The 26831-nt window shown below is 39.3% G+C and overlaps 1 protein-coding gene across 7 annotated transcripts in view; it reads left to right on the forward strand.

Moving 5' to 3' along the window:
- Positions 1–26831, forward strand: part of PCDH15 (protocadherin related 15) — a 1256363-nt gene that overhangs the window by 1149963 nt on the left and 79569 nt on the right. For all 7 annotated transcript variants that reach the window (XR_006299724.1, XM_043596132.1, XM_043596136.1 and 4 more), the window contains one exon: positions 7671–7798. Coding sequence is in view for 6 of the 7 variants with exons in the window: in XM_043596132.1 (XP_043452067.1) it covers positions 7671–7798 (128 nt within the window). In the remaining variant the exon portion in view is untranslated. The remainder of the gene's footprint in view (positions 1–7670; positions 7799–26831) is intronic.

Genomic DNA, 26831 nt, shown 5'->3' on the forward strand with positions numbered 1-26831 from the left:
CCCCACAACCCCTCCAGTAACCTTCAGTTTGTTCTCCATATTTATTAGTCTCTTCTGTTTTGTCCCCCTCCCTGTTTTTGTGTTACTTTTGTTTTCCTTCCCTTATGTTCATCTGTTTTGTCTCTTAAAGTCCTCATATGAGTGAAGTCATAGGATTTTTGTCTTCCTCTTACTGACTGATTTCACTTAGCACCCTCCAGTTCCATCCACGTAGTTGCAAATGGCAAGATTTCATTCTTTTTTGATTACCAAGTAATACTCCATTGTATATACATATACCACATCTTCCTTGTCCATTCATCCATCGATGGACATTTGGGCTCTTTCCATACTTTGGCTATTGTTGATAGTCTCCTTTGCTCTGCAGAAGCTTTTTATTTTGATGAGGTCCCCGTAGTTCATTTTTGCTTTTGTTTCCCTTGCCTCCAGAAACGTGTTGAGTAAGAAGTTGCTGTGGCCAAAATCAAAGAGGTTTTTGCCTGCTTTCTCAAGGATTTTGATGACTCTGTGTCTTACATTTAGGTCTTTCATCCATTTTTTAGTTTATTTTTGTGTATGGTGCAAGAAAGTGGTCCAGGTTCATTTTTTCCCAGTCACTGTCCAGTTTTCCCAGTATCACTTGCTGAAGAGACTGTCTTTATTCCACTGAATATTCTTTCCTGCTTTGCCCATACGTTTGTGGGTCCATTTCTGGGTTCTCTGTTCTGTTCCATTGATCTCAGTGTCTGTCTTGTGCCAGTACCATACTGTCTTGATGATTACAGCTTTGTAGTATAGCTTGAAGTCCGGGATTGTGATACCTCCTGGTTTAGTTTTCTTTTTAAAGATTGCTTTGGCTACTCGGGGTATTTCTGGTTCCATACAAATTATAGGATTGTTTGTTCTAGCTCTGTGAAGAAGGCTGGTGTTGTTTGATAGGGATTGCATTGAATATGTAGATTCCTTTGGATAGTATTGACATTTTAACATTATTTGTTCTTCCTATCCAGGAACATGGAATCTTTTTCCATTTATTTTTTGTGTGTCTTCTTCAATTTCTTTCACAAGCTTTCTATAGTTTTCAGTCTATAGATTTTTCACCCCTTTGGTTATATTTATTCCTAGGTATTTTATGGTTTTTGGTGCAATTGTAAATGGGATCGATTCCTTGATATCTCTTTCTGTTGCTTCATTGTTGGTGTATAGGACTGCAACCGATTTCTGTGCATTGCTTTTATATCCTACAACTTTGCTGAATTCATGAATCAGCTCTAGCAGGTTTTTGGTAGAATCTGTAGGGTTTCCCACATAGAGTATCATGTCATCTGCAAAGAGTGAAAGTTTGACCTCCTCCTGGCCTATTTGGATGCCTTTTATTTCTTTGTGTTGTCTGATTGCAGAGGCTAAGACTTCCAATAGTATATTGAATAACAGTGGTGAGAGTGGACATCCCTGTCTTGTTCCTGACCTTAGGAGGAAAGCTCTCAGTTTTTCCCCATTGAGGATGATATTAACGTTGGTTGTTCATATATGGCTTTTATGATCTTGAGGTATGCTCCTTCTATCCCTACGTTCTTGAGAGTTTTTATCAAGAAAGGATGCTCTATTTTGTCAAATGCTTTCTCTGCCTCTATTGAGAGGACCATATGGTTCTTGTCCTTTCTTTTATTGATGTGATGAATCACGTTAATTTTTTGTGGATATTGAACCAGGCCTGCATCCCAGGTGTAAATCCCACTTGGTCGTGGTGAATAATTTTTTTAATGTATTGTTGGTTTCGGTTGGCTAATATCTTGTTGAGGATTTTTGCCTCCATGTTCATCAGGGAAGTCGGTCTATACTTCTCCTTTTTAGTGGGGTCTCTGTCTGGTTTTGGAATCAAGGTAATGGTGGCTCCATAGAAAGAGTTTGGAAGTTTTCCTTCCATTTCTGTTTTTTGGAACACCTTCAAGAGAATAGGTGTTAACTCTTCCTTAAATGTTTGGTAGAATTCCCCTGGAAATGCATCTGGCCCTGGACTCTTGTTTGTTGGCAGATTTTTGATGACTAATTCGAGTTCCTTACTGGTTATGGGTCTGTTCAAATTTTCTATTTCTTCCTGTTTCAGTTTTGGTAGTGTGTATGTTTCTAGGAATTTTTCCATTTCTTCCAGATTTCCCATTTTATTGGCATATAATTGCTCATAATATTCTCTTATTATTGTTTTTACTTCTGCTGTGTTGGTTGTGATCTCTCCTCTTTCATTCTTGATTTTGTTTATTTGGGTCCATCCCTCTTTCTTTTTGATCAAACTGGCTAGTGGTTTATTAATTTTGTTAATTCTTTCAAACAACCAGCTTCTGGTTTCATTGATCTGTTCTCCTGTTTTTGTTTCTGTTTTTGTTTTTTGTTTTTTTGGTTTCGATAGCATTAATTTCTGCTCCAATCTTTATTATTTCCTGACTTCTGCTGGTTTGGGGTTTTATTTGCTGTTCTTTTTCCAGCTCCTTAATGCGTAAGGCTAGGTTGTGTATCTGAGATCTTTCTTCCTTCATTAGGAAGGCCTGAGTTGCTATATACTTTCCTCTTATGACCGCCTTTGCTGCGTCCGAGGTTTTCGGTTGTGGTGTTATCATTTTCATTGACTTCCATCTACTTTTTAATTTCCTCCTTAACTGCTTGGTTAGCCCATTCATTCTTTAGTAGGATGTTCTTCAGTCTCCAAGTATTTGTTTCCTTTCCAAATTGTTTCTTGTGGTTGACTTCGAGTTTCATAGCGTTGTGGTCTAAAAATATGCACAGTATGATCTTGATCTTTTGTACTTACTTAGGGCTGATTTGTGTCCCAGTATATCGTCTATTCTGGAGAACGTTCCATGTGCACTGGAGAAGAATATATATTCTGCTCTTAGGGTGAAATGTTCTGAATTTATCTGTTAAGTCCATCTGGGCCAGTGTGTCATTCAAAGCCATTGTTTCCTTGTTGATTTTTTGATTAGATGATCTGTCCATTGCTGTGATTAGGGTATTGAATTCTCCTACTATTATGGTATTACTATCGATGAGTTTCTTTATGTTTGTGATTGATTTATATATTTGGGTGCCCCAACAGTTGGCATATAAATGTTTACAATTGTTAGGTCTTCTTGGTGGATAGACTCCTTGATTATGATATAATGCCCTTCTGCATCTTTTGATACACTCTTTATTTTAAAGTCTAGATTGTCTGATATAAGTATGGCTACTCTGGCTTTCTTTTGTTGACCATTAGCATGATAGATGATTCTCCATCCCCTTATTTTCTTTTTTTTTAATTAACTTTATTTTTTATTTTTTAAAATTTAAATCCAAATTAGTTAGTATATAGTGAAGCATTGATTTCAGTAGATTCCTTAATGCTCCTTACCCATTTAGTCCATCCCCCCTCCCACAGCGCCTCTCCATCCCCTTATTTTCACTCTGATGGTGTCTTTAGGTCTAAAGTGGGTCTTTTGTAAACAGCATATAGATGGATCTTGTTTTCTTATCCATTCTCTTATCCTATGTCTTTTGATTGAAGCATTGAGTCCACCGATGATTAGAGTACTGAAAGATATGAATTACTGCCGTTATGATGCTTGTAGGAGTTTCTGGTGGTGTTTTCTGGTCCTTTCTAATCTTTGTTGCTTTTGGTATTTATGTATATATATATATTTTTTTTTTCATCTTTTCTCTCCTCAGAAAGTCCCCCTTAAAATTTTTTGCAGGGCTAGTTTCAAACTCCTTTAATTTTTGTTTGCCTGGGAAACTTTATCTCTCCCTCTATATTGAATGATAGCCTTGCTGGATAAAGAATTCTTGGCTGCATATTTTTCTGATTCAGCACATTGAATATATCCTGCCACTTCTTTCTGGCCTGCCACGTTTCTGTGGATAGGTCTGCTGCAAACCTGATCTGTCTTCCCTTGCCGGTTAGGGACTACTTTTCCCTTGCTGCTTTCATGATTCTCTCCTTGCCTGAGTATTTTGTGAATTTGACTATGGTACGCCTTGTTGATGGTCGTTTTTTGTTGAATCTAATGGGGGTCCTCTGTGCTTCCTGGATTTTGACGTCTGTGTCTTTCCCCAGGTTAGCAAAGCTTTCTGCTATGATTTGCTCACTTAACCCTTCTACCCCTATTTCTCTCCCTCCCTCTTCTGGGACCCCTATTGTGGGAGGCCAGGCCCCAGTGCCAGGCTGAGACCGGGTCGAGCAACGGCTCCCTGTTGACTCAGCCAACCCGGTGGTTCCCCCTCCCATTCCCCCACTGTCATGGGCATACGAAAGCCTTGTCAAGGCTGAGAAAGTTAATTCCTGAAGCCTGTGGTCTGTGGGTGTTGGCAGTAATGTTACCTCCCCTTTTTCTACCCCCGGTCAAATAGAAACAAACATGGGAACTGTGTTTTGCTAGCAATCTTATCAACAAGGTCTTGCTGTGACCCGTTTAGAAAATTCACAAGGTACACAGAACTAAATGTTTTGGTTGGCAGCGATCATGTGAAACCTGTTTATTCTTAGAATGGCCTGACCCATAAGAGTCTTGATATAAAAGATTGTGTACAGCAACAATAAAGCCGTCACTTGGGCCATCAGCCCAGGGGACCCTCCTGTTCCCAAACTGTCTTCTCTTCTCTCTTTTTTTTCTTACATTCCCTTACCCTCAGGACCCTGTCTCAGTGTTTGTTGCACCGGTCGCAACACCCTGTGATTCTCATGTTGTTCCATTTAATGAGTCACTGATTCTCTAATTCTTAAGTCATGCTCTTTTGACTTAATCTCCTTCTCTGCTTCCTTATTCTCTGTAAGTTTGTCCCTCTATCGCTGATTCTCTGTTCTGCCTCATCCATCCTTGCCGCCACAGCATCCATCCGTGATTACAGCTCAGTTATAGCATTTTTAATTTCATTCTGGGTATTTTTTACCTCTTTTATCTCCACAGAATGGGATTCTAATCTATTTTCAACTTGAGCTAGTATTCTTATTATCGTGATTCTAAATTCTGGTTCAGACACGTTGCTTGTATCTGTGTGGTTAAATCCCTGGCTGTCGTTTCTTCATACTCTTTCTTTTGGGGTGAATTCTTTCGTTTTGTCATTTTGAAAGGAGAAAAGGAGTTAATGAGGTAGAAAAATTAAAACTTAAAAAAAAAACACACACACAAAAATCTAACAAATGATGCTAGATCCTAGGTGTGTTTTGGTCTGGGTGTTGAAAGTCGTTTGACAGATTAGAGAAAAAAAAGGGAGAAAAAAAAGGAAATCGTTTGAGAATTTGAAAAAATGAATACACTGAAGTAGACTAAAATGAGATGATGGGAGTAAAATAGAATTTGAAGATTTTACATAAAAGTAAAGAATATAGTAGAAAAAATTAAAATATTTTTAATAAAAATTAAAAATAAAAATGAATTTTTTCTCTTTCTGTATTCAAGAAAAAGAAAAGAAGCAAAAAAGACAAAAAAGAGAAATAAAACAAAGAAATTGTTTGAGAATTTGAAAAAGTGAATACACAGCAGTAGACTAAAATAAAATGAAAGTAAAATGAAATTTGAAAAAATTTACATAAAATCAAAAAATACAGTAAAAAATTTCACGAAAAATATTTTTAATAGAAATTGAAAGTAAAAATGAAGTGTTTCTCTTTCTGCATTCAAGCAAAAGAAAAGAAACGTAAAAGAGAAAAAAGAAAAATAAAAAAGAAGAAAATCGTTTGAAAATTTGAAAAGGTGAATACACTGATGTAGACTAAAATAAAATGATGGAAGTAAAATAGAATTTGAAAAAATTTACACAAAATTAAAAAATATAGTAATAAAAATTAAAGAAAAATATTTAATAAAAATTAAAAATAAGAATGAAATTTTCTCTTTCTGTATTCAAGAAAAAGAAGTGTAAAGGAGAAAAAAAAAGAAAGAAAATTGAATACATGGACCTGCTAACAGGTTGAAATAGGACTGAAATGACTTCATTTTCCCCTAGAGGTCAGACTCTGAAGCGCTTTATAGTCCATATACTAAGCCACCGGTGAGACTTGTATTCAAGGAGGGAGGTTGGCCCAGGTGGGCGGGGCTCAGTGTAATGGCTCCGTCCTCCACCAGGTGGCGCTGCTCGCTTTCTGGGGTGGAGTGTTGCGGCGCTCTTGGGTGCGTATGCGCATGCGCGGCAGAGGTGCAAATGGCGTCAGCCACCTACCTGGTCTGTTCTCCGTCTTCAGCCCTCGGCCAAGCCCTGCTTTCTCACCGTCCGTGACCAGGCCCCGGGCAGTACCTCTCTCCTGAGTTCTGTCTCAGAAGAGGCTGTTTTCCCCAGCCCCTTACTTCTGAAGGACCGCGGCTTTGACCTGTTCCGCCCTCTGCGGGAGGGTCTCACCCAGCAATGGCCGAAGGAGCAATGGCCGAGTGTCGGCTGCACCCGGGAACGCCTGTGGGACCCTGCTGCTGCCAGTGCCCAAGACTGTGGCCGGGTGCCGCCCGCCCCAGAAAAAGTTCGCGAGATGGTGTAGCAGGTGCTTTTCAGGGATGATGGAAACTCACAACACGCATCTGGCACCAGGCTTCACCCTTAACGAGGGTGCTTGTTCCAGCCCCAGCGAATGTGGCTGTTTTCTGGGGTCTGCCGGGACCAGGGGGCTTCAACCGTCTCCACCAAGTGTCCTTCCAGCAGTGGAACCGCTTTTCCCCGTGTGGCCCGAGAACCTCCCGGACCCCACCCTGCTCCTGGGGATTCGCCCTTCCCGTCAGAGCACCGCCAGGTAGGGAGCTGCGGAGTTGCAGCCTTTGCGTCCCCCTTGTTTACAGTCTTAATGGACTTGAAACCCTCTCCTTTCTCCCTTTTTAGTTCAGTCCCTGCGGCTGTTTCCAATTTTCCACTTTCTCTCCAGCTGCTTTTGTGGAGGGTTGCTTTTTCATATTCTCCCCGATCCCCCCAGTCTCCCTCGTCTCTCAGCCTGCAAAAGAGGCTCCCTGAGCGCCGCCGGGTTCTCTCTGCCCAGTTCACCTCTCGGTACCTCCTGCGCCGTGTACCTGCTGACTTGTGTGGTTCAGGTTGTGCAAATTGTTGTGTTAATCCTCCAGTCAGTTTTCTAGGTGTGCAGGATGGTCTAGTGTTGGTCTGGCTATATTTCATGGACGTGAGACACACAAAAAACTTCCATGCTGTTCCCCCATCTTGGCTCCCCTCCTCAACTATTGGTTACTTTCAACCCTAAAATTAAAAATATATACATATTGTACATTATTAAACTGAGAGACTATCATTGCTAGTTTTACACTTAAGAATAAAAAAATATTGTTTTAGTTTATGTCAGTTTATATTATTTCATAAGGTGTTTATAAATTTGTCACTTTGGTGTCATTGGTAGTGTATGTGAAGTGTTTGTGAACATGAACAGTTGAATTGTTTCATTGAAATTAGTAGAACACAATACTTTAGTGCCTATTAAATCAAGTAAAATGAATTACCAAGACATTGTAATTAAAAGAAATAGCAACTTCACATTATTATGCCGGAAGCAACATTTTCAGTGTCCTCTGTGGAAGTCGGGGTATTAGACTTGCCATTTGGGAATGACTTTCTGATATAAGCCTTTTCCATTGTTTCAGTCAAAAAAAAAAATACAGTAAGTATTTACTCCAGTGAAATTTTTTTCTAGTAAATAGCCACCAATTAAAAATATATTATTTCTTATCCTCCAGGCAATACGGCTAAAGTATATATTGAAATTCAGGATGAAAATGATCATCCCCCAGTGTTTCAGAAAAAATTCTACATTGGAGGTGTGTCTGAAGATGCAAGAATGTTTACTTCTGTGCTCAGAGTTAAGGTAGGAGGACTTTTATTAAGACACAGAGCTCAGGTAAAGAGCTCAGATTACAGGTAAACTGTAACCATGCAGTTTGCATTAACTGAGTAAGTACTCAGTATTCATGTGGTTTAAACAAAAGTCTGAAACTCGGAGATACATGAGTTTAAGTAGCCAAGCTAAATACAGATTAATTACGAGGCTCATACTATGGAACTTTTATGTTTTATTTTTACTACAAAAACAGGAAAAATTACTTATGATAATTTACACTGAGGGGCACCTGGGTGTCTCAGTCAGTTGAGCGAGTGACATCGGCTCAGACCATGATCTTGAGTTCATGAGTTCGAGCCCCACGTGGGGCTCTGTGCTGACAGCTCTGAGCCTGGAGCCTGCTTCTGATTCTCTGTCTCCCTCTCTCTCTCTGCCCTCCCCCACTCATGCTCTGTCTCTGTCTCAGAAATAAATACATTGAAAAAAAATTTTTTTTTAATTTACATTTAAAAAGACATTAAATCAGTAAAATGTATGTCTCCTAGTAGATTTTTATGCCTCCATACAGGCATTCAATAGGTTTAATTCAGGATAGTCCCAAAGATTGCAGAATGGAGTTTCTAGTAGTGAATATAAAATTGCCATTTCCTAGTAGAAGAAATAATAATGTATGGTCGCCTGGATGGCTCAGTTGGTTGAGTGTCTGACTTTGGCTCAGGTTATGGATCTTGCACTTTGTGGGTTTGAGCCCTGTGTTGGGCTCTGTGCTGACAGTTCAGAGCCTGGAGCCTGCTTCGGATTCTGTCTCCCTCTCTTTCTCTGTCCCTGCCCTGCTCGGGGTCTGTCTCTCTCTTTCAAAAATAAATAAACCTCAAAAAAAATTTTTAAAAGAAGAAATAATTTAATAAATTATTTTTTCGGCAATATTATTCTAAAATTTAAAATCGTAATTAAACACAGGACTACTAATTTTACACTTTACTAAAAGTTAAAGAAAACTCAGATATGTCAGAAAAAATAGCAAATCTACTTTGAATTTTTAAAAAGCACAATATCCAAGATTAACGTTGATAATGTTTTCACTTTTCTCCACTTAGTTATCATCAAAGATGTTGAAAGATTTTGTAAATGGCCAGCAGTACATAAAGTTGTACTAGTTTTATTACTGAAAAATAAATTGATATTGTATTACACAGGGAGAAAAGTTTGCAGGCTAGTGCATTTTAGATGCTTAATTATAGTTATTTTTCTGAAAGTATTTTAGGAATATATTTTTAAAAACTATTAATGGGCACACAGAAAACCTAAACTTTCCTGAGCAAATCCCACTCATGATCAGTTGCCTTTTTCTTTGTGTACCAGAACCATATGATTAGAACTCTTCTTACATATGGTTTTTCCATGTTCTGCACACCAAGTATGAAGGAGGAAAAGTCAACCAAGTAAATGCGCACATGTATTGTGCCTGCAAAATAGCTCCTTCATACACTGACCCCTGATGGGAATCACCACTTATAATTCAAAGTGGTCCACGAAAGGGTTGTTCTCATCATGTCTAAACCACATTATGATTTTCAAGTACAAAGCAACTCCAAAGAGTTTATTTTTACTGTATTTTACACTTTAGTCCCAAGAACTGTTGACTGATTCTGTTCACTTAGTCAATATTTTTTGAGTACTTATGTCCTTATGTAATGTCCTAGAAATTGACATACAGCAGTTCAAAAAAATGATCAAACAAATAAAATCAAAGTTAACACCTTAGTAATATGGAAAAACTGGTGTAAGAAACAAATGATTGATAAAATCAGTAGCCATTTAATAGCTTAATTATAGTCATGTGGTCATGTGGTCAAGGGCATGACGTGTGGATTTCTAGGTAAGATACATTCTGCTCATTATGCTGTCAGGTCCCTAAAGCTAGATGGACTGAGAGGTCAGCATGGCTGGAAGGCTGGTTGGAGAGGAGATTGGAAACATAGCCCAGGACTAGAATATGGGCGTTCTCCTAGATGTGTTAGAAAGGAAGTCTTTGAACTGTTTTGTTCAGAGGCATGACATAATCCAGTATAAAAGGATTATCCTGGATGTTGGGCAGGTTGGAGTGGGGGTGGTTAGCAGTGTTTTCAAACAAGAGTAGACAGGCCAACACATGACTTTCCAGGAGAGACTTGAAAGTGGACTGAACCACAGTGGTAGGCTGGGGCAGTGGTCACAAGGGAGTCAAAGACAGCCAAAAGGCTTTGCTGATGGATTATGTGTGGGGCATTAGAGGAAATCAAGATTGGTCCTGAGGTTTTGTTCCTAACAGGTCCCCATCCCTCCCCCATGTACTGTGGTATCAGAAATCAAGAATTCACCTTTAACTCTCATCTTTTTAGAGATTTTATGATGGGGGGGGGGCTTGTTTAATATGGCAAGGCTGTTGCAGATGCAGAGAGAGAGGGAGAGAGAGGGAGGTAAAGGGAGATGGAAAGAGGAAGGGGAGGGAGACTAAGGGAGGGAGAAAGGGGGGCAGGAGGGGAGAAAGGGGAAGAGAGAGAGAAGGAGGGACAGGGACTTTAACACTATATTGGCGCAAATATGTGCTGTGATAATCAAGCCATCTAGGAAAGCACAAATTGCCCTGTGGACTCAGAGGAGGAGACATTTCACTTGGTGAAGGAGCTGAGTGCTCCCCAGAGGATGAAGAATTTGAGTGGCCCCCGGGGATGGTTACATTTTCTCAAAGTGAAGCTTAAATGGGGCGGAGAGTCTCAGCAGAGGAAGCACAGGGAGCCAAACCCCAAAAGGAGAATGCGCTCCCTGGAACAGTGATTGGAGGCAGGAGCTCGGGAGGTGGTGGGAGTGATAAATCTTAGCTGGTGGACACTTCCAAGAGCTGCCTTTAGCCTTGACGCCTGGAATCTTCTCCTTTCCCAATTTAATCAGAGTGGGAGTGAGCTAAGCACTTCTTTTCAATTCACAAGTAGAGCAGCAAAAATCTTATTGGAAACATCAAGATTCTGGGTCCGCCAGGCTCCGGGGTTTGATGGAGAGACCACTTAGCAAACAGGGAAGCAGCCCACGACTGGGAAGGAGGCTTTCACACCACTGTCTGTGAAGCAGGGGGCAGCAACACTGCATCTACTCTGTGTGCAAGTTCATTTCCTTTAGTTCATCGGGAAATGCATAATAATACATTTTCAATTTTAAAAAATTGTGTATTATAGGAAGGGAAAGAGGAGACGTATTGTAGAATTGACTAAGTAAGATGGGACTTTAAAATGTACTGGTAAATCAGGGTGCCTTTGGCTCAGTCAGTGGAGCATCTGACTTGGGCTCAGGTCATGATCTCACGGTCCATGAGTTCGAGTCCCGCGTCGGGCTCTGTGCTGACTGCCCGGAGCCTGGAGCCTGCTTTGGATTCTGTGTCTCCCCCTCTCTCTGCCTTTCCCCTGTTTATTCTCATTCTCTCTCTCTCTCTCTCTCTCTCTCTCTCTCTCTCTCTCAAGAATAAAAAAACATTAACAAAAATTTTAGGGACGTCTGGGTGGCTCAGTTGGTTAAGTGTCTGACTTCAGCTCAGGTCATGAACTCACAAGTCATGAGTTCCAGCTCCATGCTGGGCTGTGTGCTGACAGCTCAGAGCCTGGAGCCCACTTTGGAATCGGTGTCTCCCCTCTCTCTGCCCCTCTCCCATTCACACTCGCTCTCTCTCTCTCAAAAATAAATAAATAAACATTTAAAAAAATAAAATATACTGATAAATTGAATATACTTACTAGCTTAAAATTCGGATAGTGGATTAAGGGTGTTACTAAAACATGCTAAGGTAAAGGCAATACAATGAGAACATTATTGAAACAGTTTGTGCTGTATAAGTGATAATAAAAGAAAGCTGTGTATATATGCTCTGAAGTGGCATATCTAATATGCTTACAGACTGATTCAAAATTCACTTTTTTTAAGAAAATCTGTACTGTATTCCTGGTGTGTGGAAAATACAGAGGCAAACAAAACAGACTCCCTTCTGCCCTTACAGAGTTAACATTCCAGTAACTAGACCGAAAAAGTAAATAAATAAGGCTTTATTTGGTCCCTGGCTCAAGAAGTTTGAATGTTCATGTCATGGTAAAGTACTTCCTAGATTGTGTCAAAAGGACACAGAACAAAAGTATTAATTTGGGAGTATCCACCACATTTACTCTGGTTTAACGTCGATATCTCCGTCACAACTGATTCTACCACATTGATTTCCATTGGTCACAAGCGATCGTTATTCTAATTGCAGGGAGAGGGAGAAGGAAATCAATAGTAATTTCTCTCTTCAGTCTTTAATACAAGAATTAGCATCAGTTAAAAGTATTACCTTTAGTTTATACCCAGAAGAACTGAAAGCAAGGAGGCAAGCTGGTTCCCTATTGTTCCTAGCATTATTATTATTATTCATAATAGCTAAGAGGTGGGAGCAATCTATGTATCCATTGGCAGGCGGAATGATGGGCATAATGAGGTACAAACAGTGGAATTTCATTCAGTCTTACAAAAGAAGGAAATGTTGACATATGCTACATCATGGATAAACCCTGAAGACCATACGCCAAGTGAAATACGCAAGAAACAAACAGGCAAAGGTATACTTGCACTGTGTGGGGTTCCCAGAATCATCCCATTCGTGGGGGGGGAGGGCAGCAGAGAGAGGGGAGTGGCGTCATTAGTGTTCAGTGGTTTCAGAGTTCCAATTTGGGAAGAAGAAAAAGTGCCACACAGGAACAGTGGTAACAGTCACACAATAATGTAAATGGGCTTAAGGTAACTGATTTAGACGCTGAACAAATGGTTAGAATGGTGAATTTAATGATGGATATTTTAGCACAGTAAAAGAAAAATCCCAAAGGAAAGGGGGCATCTCCAGTGTTGGCAGAATATGAAAACTGTTCCGTTCGAAACCATTATTCTCCTGTGGTATGCATCCCAGGTTGATGTGCATGTGAATCTTAGACTGGGAACCAAAGATATGTGGTAGTCTACTAATCTGAATTGATTGTGTAACTATGGGTCTTAACATTTTATTCTCCTACACATCATCACTGCTATCAGTCCTGGCTGCAGCCCTGTGGAAGTGACACTCCCACCTGCAGGGCTGTGCGTTAGAATCTCTAGCACCTTCTCTGTTGCAAAAGTCCCATGTTTGGGGCAAGGGTGTTCGTTGAATATCACTTACTGAAATGTCATCTAGTAATAAAAAATGACTGATACATTTGCTTACATCAGACTAACAGACCACTATGACGGAGATGCTATAATGATTTAAAAAAAAGCAATTAGCTGCAAGCAAATATTTTGTTACATATATATTTTTAAGTCAAATGAACAGTGTCCAGAATATAGAAAAAAAAAAAACTGTTCAGAAGCAACTATTCAGCCAATAAAAGCAAGGTTGAAAAAAATTCATGAGTATTTGCCATATGACTCGTAATATCCCGTGTGAGGTCAGTAAGATTAAGCTGGACTTTTGAACACTAACTTTTTTGTTCCTGTTTGTACTTTGGGAAGTGTTAATCTATGAGTCCTCCTTATTAATAACAATAACTGCCATCTGTTTCTCCTTATTATTTTTCTGAGAACTGTAAAAAAAAATCTTTACATATTTTAGCCAGTAGAATTTATTTCAGTAATAACAAGCATGCCCAAGAACATGGCACACCTGGGTGGCTCAGTCGGTTAAGTGTCCGACTTCGGCTCAGGTCAATTATCTCGCGGTTCGTGAGTTCAAGCCCCACATCAGGCTCCATGCCTACAGCTCAGAGCCTGAAGACTACTTCGGATTCTGTGCCTCCCTCTCTCTCTGCCCCTTCCCCACTCATTGGTGTTCTCTCTCTCTTTGTCTCTCAAAAATAAAACGTTAAAAAATAAACAAATAGAAACAAAGAATACAAACAAAGATATAAAACTCCTACCTGTATGGTAGGTGCAATTATTCTTTATTGTACTGTTGGGGAAAACGCCAATTAGTGAGGTCTAGTAACTTTCCAAGAACCACTGAGCCCGCAGCAGCCAGTGAAGGCAGGATTCACTTGGGTTGACCTTTTTCCAGGACTTTCCTTGTGCCCAGCACACCACATGCTTCCCCTGGAAAGCGAGGAGTGGAATGTGGCAGAAATACAACGTTGGCAGAAATAACAGAGCATAGGAAGTTTCTATGAAAAATCAGGAGGCAATTAACAAGACAACTAATTGCTCTTGGCATTGAGATGGCCTCTGTGAATCACAAGTCCCTCTGTGAAAGGAACACATCAGCTCTCGTTTCAGAAACACCTCTCAATTTATTAACTAATTTTTCCAGTTTACCACATGTCGTCTTAACGGCAACCCAGAGCCCGATTTAATGCAAATACAAGGAGAGGTTAAATATGATTTACAAAAAAACTCTCTGCATTATGAGGATATTTTCCAGAAGTTCATGCCATAAGGATTAGGCCTTCTGTCTATGAACTGAAGTTCAGAAAAACTCAGTGTCAGAAAAATTGAATTAAAATGTTGACTTGATGTCTACTGAGTGTCGAAAAGACTATGAACATTGGATCTTTGAGTTGTTAGAGAAAGCAGATTTAAGAAAGTTGTGGACTAAAAGAAAATACTATTTTGAAACAGCATCAAAAGAGAAACAGTCCTGTCAATCCCTAATTCTCTATTACATTTTTCTAAATAAGCATGAGATGTGGCAAGAATACGTAGCGGAGTGATGCTGTTAAGGGACAAAGGCCAAGGGCACGTCTGAAGGATGCAGATTTCCTCAGCGGCCTAGCGTGTGGAAGTGTTCAAGGTTAGCAGTGCAGGAGCGATAATATTTGCTTGGAGCTGGGCCGGGGCTTCTCGGGGCTTCTGAGGGCTCCTGGTCCCCAGCCCTGTGCCTGCTCACACGGGTCTGAGGAAAAACAATTCCAGCACATTCGTGAGGGTTTAGTGTGAGTCCCCAGGGCAGCATCTCTTACTAGGCCCGACTCACATCCAGAATGGTACAAATAGCTATCCTGTATCTCACGTTTCCACGATACTCGGAAGTTAACTTGTTCATTCCCTGGGAAACCCCATGGGATTCTTTTATTATTCTCAATTTACAGAAGAGGACACACAGGCACAGGAGTGATCTGCAACCTGCCCAAGGTGGTCAGAGAGTCAGTATGAGGCCAGGATGCACAGCCAGACCCTCCCAGACATGTTCTCCTGCGTCCTAGATGGAACAGTAGTGGGCTGGGAGTCCAATCACTTGGATTCAGTCCCAGAAATTAAGTCTCTGGGTGGCCTCACACTTGATCTCAGGCCAGTCTCCTCTTATGCAAATGTTGCTTTAGCACTAGGTGCCTTTTAAAATCTTTAACCACTTCTGGGGCCCCTGGGTGGCTCAGTCAGTTAAGAATCCGACTTTGGCTCAGGTCGTGATCTTGCAGTCTGTGGGTTCGAGCCCCATGTCAGGCTCTGAGCTGTCAGCACGGAGCCTGGAGCCTGCCTCAGATTCTGTGCCCCTTCCCTGCCTGCGCTCTCTCTCTCTCTCTCGCTCGCTCTCTCTCAAAAATGAATAAACATTAAAAAACTAAACTCTAACCATTTCGGATAGTCATACGTTACTTGTCCTAGGAAAATAATGGCATGGGGGGAAAATGCCCAGTACCCTGAGAGAACTACATTTTAAAGGAAAAATGGTTGGATTCCTGAAATCCAAAGCATCAGCTGTGTCTCACAGTTTTTGTGGTTCATTTCCCTTGAAGTTAGTGGATCCTTTTATGACAATTTTCTCCCTACTCGCTCTGTACAATGGAGATGTAAACAAGAGGTCTACGTGAAGGCCTCAGAAAGCAAGATTTTGATTCCCCTTTGCCAACTCTGGGAGACACAGCTTTATGTAGACACTTAGTGCTTCCAGACAGGGGTGTTAGGAGATCGTACTAACCGACATGCATCTGACCTGGAATGGTTTGTACCTTGAACAAAGTACAAGCACATAGTTGCCTGAGGTCCGTGGCCCTATAACTGAGTTACTATGTATCTAATTTAGACCTCAGACACATTATATTGTAATTATGTATCTATGTGCCTGTTTTCTCTCCTGTAACTCAAATGTCATGCTTCCCCACAAATTTAATGACCTTATAGATATACGGTGCTTACCACCTCAAACTGATGCTTGTCCAAATTTTGTTTTTACATCTAGCCATGTCTTTTAGCCCACTAAACCAAGGCATTCCGTGAAATATGTGAACAAACGATCAATTTTCAAATAAGTAGAAAGAGTCTTTCTGTTAAGTCTTGGGTTTGATTACAACACCGAGATTTACATGACCTCTCGTTTCCCTGGGAATGTTCCTTCTGTCAAAATTGGGAGCTTGGATTTGATAATATCTTTATGAATCTCATGCTTCAATCATAGTTTTCCATTTAACTCCAGTGGAGAAACCAAATGTCAAGAAAATTGCATTTTCCTCACAACTGATGTACTTCTGTTACTGGTCTCAGATTATGTTGTAGTTAATGATGTTTTCCTTTTGGTTTGTCTGCTGGAGACTGAAAGTCAAACACCTGACTCATCTTGAGCAACTTTAAAAGGTGAATGCCATGGACAGGGGGTGTGCTTTCTCTCTGGTTTCCTTGAGATACTCTGGCTCTTACTCTCTGTTATCCTTCCCTTTAACTGTGTTTATGTTACTGTATCTAATGGAGTTTGGGAATTCTGTGGGGTCTGTGCAAACAAAGGATCGCTGAATACTCGGTTTCTAAGAGTCCAAGCCTTCCCTTTTCCCTTGTAAAAGTTGACACGTTAAGTGTCATGGCCAGTTTCTGATACATCACATCTGTCCTTATATAAAATTATAGTTCTGTTGCTATTAGAATAAATGTACGAGACCAAGACTTTCCTTTGCCACAAATGGAGTGTCCAGATAAAATGATTTTCACATGTAAGTTTTACTCTCTCTTCTTCTCTATATAGGTCAGTCTTTCTATTATGACTGAAGGGAGATCTAAAATCTTCTCAATCACATAGTAGTAACTTAATTTACACTTGTTGGTTTGAATATAAATTAAGTTATATTAAGATAATTAAGAATTGTCTTGATTTCCATTGTTTAAAATTGAAAGGGAACTATTTTTTCCAAGCTATAAAGTATCTGAAGAATGAGGAAAGTTTGAGTCTTTAAAACTAGGTAAAAAAAAGCTTTTTATTCAGGGCAAGTTTTTTTTTTTTTTTTTTTTTTTTTTTTTAGGAAAGAAATTTCCTTAAAAGTAGAGAGTCTGAGGAATTTTTATGGGTCTTAAGACTTTGGACATGATACATGAAAGGGAAGTGCTTTACTCAGTGAATGGCCAAATCATTTTGCCTTTCCTAAATTCATTGGTGGGTCATATGTTTCAAAGTCTGATCACACTCTCCTGGGATTTGAAATGTATTTAATGCCTGCATGTCTTTCAGATGATTAAATGCATAACAATCCAGGGTGTGGATTTGGAATATTATCTTTTGAGTCAAGCTCACATTTTCCTGTAGGAGAGTTTGTATGTCGTGGAACAGTGATGATCGTGTGTGTGTGCTCCTGTATTATGTGTCAAGGACCATATCTTCCATCATCTGCTAGGAGGGTTGACACTCAGCTTAAAAATCTCAGAATCCTTGTGAAAGAGAGGACTGCACTGCAAAACACAATTGCAGAGATAATGGAGGCAAGTAAGAATTACTTTTGTCTGAAAATGTCCTGTGATTTCTTAAACCTTAAACATTTAACTTTGTGCTATAATGACCCCACAAAGAAGACCTAAAATACCAATCTAAGCAAAAATGATTGGCGCCTGGGTGGCTCAGTCAGTTAAGCAGTTCTCACAGTTCGTGAGTTCCAGCCCCGCGTTGGGCTCTTGGCTGGCAGCTCAGAGCCTGGAGCCTGCTTCAGATTCTGTGTCTCCCTCTTTCTCTGCCCCTCCCCTGCTCATGCTCTATCTCTCTCTCTCTGTCTCAGAAATAAACATTTTTTAAAAAACAATAAAAAATGATAAACCATCTTTTAAAAAACTTTATTCATATCTCTAAATGCATCTTAATTTTGAGTTGCCTATTAATATTGTCAGTAAGAAGAGTAAAATATTAGATTTGTCTAATATGTATTATGAAGAAAACATAGGTCTAAATAAGTCATAAAAAATGGATGACTCTCCCTAGTAGTTTTAATGAATTTTCATTAATGAAAACCAGCAGACCTGAAGCAAGATTATGTGCGTAAAGAGAACGTAATTCACTTTTGTTCGTTCATTATACATCTGAGAAGTGCCAAAGAATTTCTAATTTTTTTTTCAAAAACAGGCACAGAAATGTCTGATTTCACAAAATTGCATTTTCATGCATAGATAGAATTAAACTTTACACTAGACGTTCCTGTCAAGTAGATCCTTAAACTTTATAAAGTAGCTACACTATTTTTTGTAAACATACCTATTTTTTATAGCACTTTATTTTATTTGCTCCCAGGATTTTTTCCGCTAGGCAGCCATGGCCTCTTATCCCAGCAATCTGTAAAAAGACAGAGTCAATGAGGTTCACAGTAATTTGAAAGACTTTATTACCACCCAAAGCCAAGGACCCCAATTTATGTTACACACTAGTATCAAAGATCTCCGATCCAGAGTGTAGAAAGAACCCCAGCAAAATGATGATTCAAAACAAAACAAAATGAAACACCCAAGATTAAAAAGATAGGAATAAGATTAGAATGAGCCCTGCATAAAGAAAATATAGAAATTGGCAAAATATATATATATAAAGAGGCATTCGATTTTATTAACTACTAGGGAATTACAGAATAAACCACAGGAGGCCACCACATGTTCATCAGAATGGCTAAACTAAGACAGATGAAACCCAATTTTGCAACAGCTGGAGTTCACAGGGGTTGCTGATGGCGTGTAAATTAGTGAAGCTTTCAGGGGAACATTTGACGTTGTCTGTTAAGTGTGAGCATATATGTAACCCCTGACTCAGAACTTCCATTCCTAAGTTTTGACCCAGAGAAATGCACACATTTGCTCGTAAAAGATATTTACAAGAAGTTCACTTTTTGTAGGTACGTTCATTATTGTAATTTCTAACAGTTGAAAACAACATGCATGCCCAACAACTTACATGCATTAAATGTAGTATATTTGTACAACGGAATTCATATATATATATATATATATATATATATATTATATATATATAATCTGAGCAAATGAATTCAGACGAAAAAAAATTTCCTAAGCCCATTTATATAAAGTTCAAAAACTGGAATAACTAATCCAATCAGAGTGGTTATTTTTTGGAGGAATGCCGATAATGCTGGCTACATCTAGAGATATAACTGGAAAAATAAAAATAATTTTTAAAAAAATGTTAAAAAGCTCTAAAATCATAAAAACAAAGAGAAGATGTTCACTTAAATTTCTGGTAATTTTAAGCTATTCCTCTTGGGAGATATAGTAAAATAATTTTGACAAAAGTGGAGGGGATTATACTTTTCTTGTTACTCCACTGTTTAGTTAATAATTAAAAAAAATTTTTTTAATGCTTCTTGAAATAATGCCATCTAGTTTTCTAATGGATTCTAGTACAAAAGCCTGTTTTGGCACACTGTGTTATTTGTGGCAGTGGCTCAGAAATGCCAGTATTTGAGTACAGTAGGTTAGATGTCAAAGGTGTGGTTGGTGGATGCACGTTAGTATGAACGGGTTCCAGAATCCAGAATTATAAGCCAAAAAGATGAGGTTTGGACCTGACAGTTGTGTAATCCTGTAAATAGGGCAGAAACAGGTGGAAAAGCCCCTGTCCCTGAAGACGCATGGGCACAGACAAAGGTTCTGATGATGCTGTTTTATGACGAGGACACCTGAATGCAAGCTGGGTAGGAGGCCTAGATGAAAGGAATGAGGTGGGAGCCACAGAAGAGCCAGAGGGAGGAAGGAGTTAGGCTCTCAGCAAGGGAGCAGTCCACCTTCCTGACCAAGAGAGCCCTGGTGAGACTCTAGAACCCACTGCAGGTGAGTCACATCCGAGCAGGGCAAGGCCAGGTGAGACGCAGACCATCACTTTGGAGACACAGGCTCTGCGTGGGTTTCCCGTGTCAGGGTTAGAGCTAAAATCAAAGTGTGGGCTGAGGCTAAATGTGCAAAAAAGAACACGGAAACAGGTACATCTGCAGGCAGGAAATGAGTGCTGGGTCCTAGTCTTTCTGTGCGACAGGAATTAGTAAGGGAATTAGAGAACTTTTGATTTAAGTCAATATTGATTAAAGTGTAATCCGACGTTATGAACATGCTGGATCCCCAGAGCATGAAAAAGAAGGTTAATGAATACGAAACATAAAGGCCGTAAAAGTAAAGTTTTAACATTTAAATCTATATCCCTTTTCCAAAAGCGTCGTGAAGAAGACAAACTTGGATTGTTACCTTTCAGTCACTACTGGGCTGCTTGACCTTGGGCAGAGTTCTGAATTTTTGTAAGCATCAGGTCTGCAAGTTATAACAGGGCGGTATAACACATTTCTCATGAATATAAAGGAAAAAACTGCGTATCAAGCACTGAGTACAGCACCTACCCCAGACATACCTCTCAGTAAACATCCATTGTCACTGTGAGTTATTTTGTCTGACTAGGTTCTTTCTACCTATAAAATGACTGTGGTCTCCCTGCTCCAAGTTCCGTATGCACGGTGCATAGAAGTTATCAAAACAATTCTATGGAACACTGAGGTATTTGATCGTTGCCCTTGAAAGTAAACAGTGGGCCTCCCTTTCTAGAACTCACCTTAGTATCAGTGCAGAATACTAATTTTTCTTCTTATCTGAGTGATAGAATAAGAAATAATTATTGGGGCACCTGGGTGGCTCAGTTTGGGTAAGCATCCTACTCTTGGTTTCCGCTCAGGTCATGATCTCGTGGTTCACGGAATCGAGATGGCGTGGGGCTCTGGACTGACAGGGCAGAGCCTGCTTGGGATTCTCCCTCCCTCCCTCTGTCCCCTCACTCTCTCTCTGTCAAAATAAACAAACATTAAAAGAATAACCATAAAATCTGAACAGTAATATAAAAAATAGTTTCTTCCATTATGTAATGACTAGGTACATTCACTCTTTGAAATACACTAAGATATGATTCCATTGAGACATAATCCGTGTAACTTCTTCAACTTGCATTTTGTTGAATTATATCCCCCTTATTTCCCCATCCCCTCACCTACCTCCCTTCTGGCAACCACCAGCCTGTTCTCTGCATTAAGAGTCTGTTTTTTGTTGTTGTTGATCCTTCTTTGTTTGTTCATGTGTTTTGTTTCTTCAGTTCCACGTGTGGGTGAAATCATATGGTATTTGTCTCTCTCTGAAGGACTTATTTCACTTAGTATTATACCCCCTAGGCCCATCCAAATTGCTGCAAATGGAAGATTTCAATCTTTTTTGTGGCTTAATAATATTCCATTGTATGTATACATACTACCTCTTCTTTTTTTTTTTTACACTTTTATTTAAATTCCACTGCAGTTAATATACCATTTAATATTAGTTTCAGGTGTACAACATAGTGATTCCACACATCTATACATGACTGTGCTCATCACAAGTGCCCTCCTTCATCCCATCACCTACTGGACCTATTCTCCCACCCACCTATCCTCTGGTGACCATCAGTGTGTTCTGTGTAGTTAAGGATCTGTTTTTTGGTTTGCTCTATCTATCTATCTATCTATCTATCTATCTATCTACCTACCTACCTACCTACCTACCTACCTATCTACCTATCTACCTTTCTTTCTTTCTCTTTCTTTCTTTCTTTCTTTCTTTTTCAATCTCTTTGTTCCTTCTTAAATTCCACATATGAGTGAAATCATATGGTATTTGTCTTTCCCTGATTTATTTCACTTAGCAAAATACTCTCTAACTAAATACATGTCATGGCAAATGGCAAGATTTCATTCCTGTTATATGGCTGAGTAATATTCCATTAGATATATACACCACATCTTTATACATTCATCAGTCGATGGACACTTGGGCTGCTTCCTTTGTTTTGCTATTGTAGACAATGCTGTAATAGACATTCGGATGCATGTATCCCTTCAAATTAGTGTTTTTGCATTCTTTTGGTAAATAGCTAGTAGTGCACTTGCTGGGTCGTAGGGTAGTTTTGTTTTTGAGGAACCTCCATAGTGTTTTCCATGTGGCTGTACCAGTTTGCATTCCCACCAACAGTGCATGAGGGTTCCTTTTTGCCCACATCCTCACCAACACTTGTTTCTTGTGTTTTTTGTTTTAGCCATTCTGATAAGTGGGAGATGATACCTCATTGCGGTCTTGATTTGTATCTCCCTGATGATGAGTGATGTTGAGCATCTTTTCCTATGTCTGGTGGCCATATGGATGCTTCTTTGGAAAAATGTGTATTTCTGTCTTCTGCCCATTTTTTAATTGGATTATGTTTTTTGCATGTTGTGTTTTACAAGTTCTTTATATATACCTTTTCTTTATCCATTCATCTATTGATGGACACTCAGGTTACTTCCATATCTTGACTTTTGTAAATAATGCTGTAATAGACATGGAAGTGAACGTATCTTTTAGAATTAGTGTTTTGTTTTCCTTGGGTACATACCCAGTACTGGAATTACTGGATCATACAGCAGTTCTATTTTTAATTTTTTGAGGAGCCTCCACACCGTTTTCCATGGTGGCTACGCCAATTTACATTCCCATTAACAGTACATGAAGGTTCCTTTTTCTCCACATCTTTGTCAATACTTGTTATTTCTTGTCTTTTTGGTTCTAACCATTTTGACAAGTGTAGGGTGATATCTCATTGTGAATTTGATTTTCATTTCCCTGATGATCAGTGATGTGGAATATCTTTTCATGTGTCTGTTGGCCGTCTGTGTCTTCTTTGGGGAAAATGTCGGTTCAGGTCCTCTGCTTACTTTTAATTGGATTCTTTATTTTTTGGTGTTGAGTGGTATAAGTCCTTTGTATATTTTGGATAGTAGCCACTTATTGGATGTGTCATTTGCAAACATCTCCTATTCTGTAGGTTGCATTTTTGTTTTGTTGATGGTTCCATTTGTTGTGCAGAAGCTTTTTATTTTGATGTTGTGCCAATAGTCTAATTTTGCTTTTGTTTCCCTTGTCTTGGGAGACATCTAAAAAAATACTTCTATGCCTGATGTCAAAGAAATCATGGCCTATGTTGTTTTCTTCTAGGAACTTTATGGTTTCAGATCTCACATTTGGGTCTTTAATTCATTTTCAGTTCAGTTTTGTTGATGATGTAAGAAAATGGTCCTGATTCTACTGCATATTGCTGTCCGGTTTTCCCAGCACCAACTGGTTGAAAAGATTGTCTTTTCTCTGTTACATATTCTTGCCTCCTTTGTCATAGATTAGTTGACCATATAATTGTGGGTTTATTGCCGGGCTCTCTATTCTGTTCCATTGATTTATGTGCCTATTTTTGTGCATGTACCATACTGTTTTGATTACTACAGCTTTGTAGGGTATATTGAAATCTAGGATTGTGATAACCTAAAGATGCTACAAAAGAGCCATTAGTGCTGAAAAATGAATTCAAAAAAAAGTTGTAGGACCCAAAATTGATATACAGAATTGCATTTACATAAACTAATAATAAAGTATCAGAAAAAGAAATTAAGAAAATAATCCCATTTATAGTTGCACCAAAAAGAATAAAATACCAAACTAAGAATAAACTTAACCAGGAGGTGAAAGGCTGTATCCAAAAAGTATAAAATATTGATGAAAGAAATTGAAGATGACACAAACAAATAGAAATAGTTTTCATTCTCGTGGATTTGAAAAACTAATATTATTGAAATGTCCATATTACCCAAAGCACTCTACATGTTCAGTGCAGTCCCTGTCAAAAAACCAGCAGCATTTGTCACAGACCTAGAACAAATAATTCTAAAGTCTGTATGGAACCACAAAAGATCCTGAATAGACAAAGCAATCTTGAGAAAGATAAACTTACATATTTTGAATGACATAGTTCTTTTATATCAGCAGTGATCAGTTTCATATTTATGAGGCATATTTGTATGTTTTATTTATTTTAAAAAACTTTTGATGTTTATTTTTGAAAGAGAGAGAGAGAGTGCAAGTAGGGGAGGGGCAGAGAGAGAGGGAGACAAAGAATCTGAAGCAGGCCCCAGGCTCCGAGCTGTCAGCACAGAGCCCGATGTGCGGCTCGAACTCACGAACCATGAGATCATGACCTGAGCCGAAGTTGGATGCTTTACTGACTGAGTCACCCAGGTGCCCCCCATATTTTTATGTTTTAAATGAGTAGTATTAACGCTGTGCTTTGAAGTATTTTTCTACATATTTTATTTGTCAGTAATTATCGATGGCTTGGTATTACCCTTTTAGGAAATCATAGCGACTTTAAGAAAAAAATAATGTCTACATATGTAGATGTAAGGTTCTGAATAGCAAACCCTAACAGCACAGCTAAGAGAAATTTCAGCCTTCAGTTAGTTCCCATATCAACTTATACAGAGAACAGGTTTAAAAAGAATTTTTTTTTTGGGGGGGGGGGGGGGGCACCTACATGGCTCATTCATGAACTCAGGTGGCTTAAGCCACTGACTCTTGGTTTTGGCTCAGGTCACGATCTCAGAGATCATGAGTTCGAGCCCCACGTTGGGCTCTGTGCTGAGTGTGGAACCTGCTTAAGATTCTCTCTCTCTCTCTCTCTCTCTCTCTCTCTTTCTCTCTCTCTCTCTCTCTCTTTCTCTCTCTCTCTCTCTCTCTCTCTTTCTCTCTCTCTCTCTGCCTCTCCCCCACTCACACTGTCTCTGTCTCTCTCAAAATAAACTTCTAAGAAAGAATATTTTTTTAAAAGGGCATATTGGAGTTTTGGTCCTTATCACACCATACCAGATCAAAACATAAAATTGGGTGAGGTGTTTGTCTAGTAACCACATGCAAAGTAACCGCTTGAGCTAAAGCCGACCCTGAGGTTTTTGTCTAGGAACTAATTAATGTCTGGGAAGTGGGGAAAAAATCTTGAAATTCTCTTAAAATATAAAAATAATTTAAAAAGTCAACAAAATGTCTTAAAACTGTTTCAGAACAAGGTACTAACGCCATGTAAAAATAGTCACAAACTGGAAGTGATTAGCAATTCAGGAATGTTAAATAGATTTCTTAAATTCCCCTTTGTAGATAGATATGGTCAAAAATGCCATTTTTCAAAGAAAAATATGAATAGAAAGTTCTGAACTGCAGAAAATTTATCTTTCGAGATTATACAATGAATTATCTGTTAAAAAGTTGAAAAATGAAAGAGTCCTTTCTCTGGCTTTAATGAATCACAGCATGACGAATAGTCTTTTCTGGCACCTCCTGAGCATGTTAATGTTATGTTGCGTTAATAGTCTTTGTGAAAATTAGGAATAACTAACGACGGAAGGAAAGGAACACGATGAAAATGTGTACGCTCCCCTACGTTTATTAGGGTCTTATTAGCACTAAATGCAATTATAACACTGAATTCTTTTTTCACATGTCATTTCATGGAGCAGGATCCCTGGGGTAGGATAGAAACGATGCTTCTTTTTGCCGGGCTTTGTGTTCTGCTTGGTCCTGAAAGAGGGATGCCAAGAGAAAGCTACTTGTCTTAATTTAATTCCTTACTGAGTCTGATGAATATCTTCACAGATGGAGGGGATAAAAAGAGAGAAATGTAACTTGCAATTTTTAATAAAATCTGTTGGTTAGGTTGCAGGTGCGCGCGCGCGCTCTCTCTCTCTCTCTCTCTCTCTCGCTCTCTCTCTCTCTCTCTCTCTCTGAAACCAGGATCTGGAGATAACCTTCAGTCCAACACATACTTCCCTCCATCCAGTTCACTGGCAAATCTCGCATGGGCCTCGGAGTCAAACATTCCAGGATCCACTCACCAGCCGTGTGATTTGGGGTCATTTGCAGAGTTTTACTGCCACACACACAGCTCAGGAACAGCATCTACAGAATGGCTTTGTTCTTTATACCTACCAGAGTTAAGAAAATTAAATGATCCCCTGTTTATAAGGTCCTTAGCCAATGCAGAACACTTTGTACACCCTTATCTCTTACTTAGGCTTTGCCAGATCTTGTTTGAGTATAATCTTTTATTCATTACAGTTCTTCAGTGCTGACACTCAATCCGCATCGAGTAAGTTCCAGTCATTGTCAATGCCAGTTCTTAATTGGCTGAAGAACTATTTAGATTACCGGAGGTTGGCCAAAGGCAAGTAGGCTAAAGACAGATGGGCCAATGCTATTTCTCCGCCAAAACAAAGCAAAGAGAAACTAAGAATTTTATCAGAGATGAGTGTTATCTAGTAACTCTTTCTTTCTTCTTCTTTTTTTTTAATCTGTATGTAGTTGACCCACAATGTGACATTCATTTCAGGAGTACAACACAGTGATTCAACTTCTGTGTAAATTGTGCTACACTCAACACAAGTGTGGCTACCATTTGTCACCACACAGCACTATTACAGCATCACTGACTGTATTCCCTGGGCTGTGCCTTTTATTTCCATGAGTGATTCATTCCATAACTAGAAGCCTGTACTCCCTTCCCCTTCATCCTTCTTGCTCATCCCCTCGGTCCTCTCCCCGCTGGCAACCATCAGTGTGCTGTCTGTATTTATAGGTCTAATTTTGTCTTCTGTTTGTTGGTTTATTCATTTGTTTTGTTTTTTAGATTCCACATGTGAGTGAAGTCCTGTGGTATTTGTCTTTTTCAGTTTGACTTACTTCACTTAGCATAACACCCTCTGGGTCCATCCATGCAAATGCCAAATCTCATCCCTTTATTATGGCTGCGTAATAGTCCAGTGTATACATACCACATCTTTCTAATCCATTTGTCTGTCAACATCCACATGGTCAACAGACATATGAAAAAATACTCCACATCACTCCTCATCAGGAAAATGCAAATCAAAACCACAATGAGACACCACCTCATGCCAGTCAGAGTGACTAAAATCAAACACATGACAAACAGCAGGTG

This window comes from Prionailurus bengalensis, chromosome D2 (genome assembly GCF_016509475.1).
Source record: "Prionailurus bengalensis isolate Pbe53 chromosome D2, Fcat_Pben_1.1_paternal_pri, whole genome shotgun sequence".
NCBI classification, from domain to species: domain Eukaryota; kingdom Metazoa; phylum Chordata; class Mammalia; order Carnivora; family Felidae; genus Prionailurus; species Prionailurus bengalensis.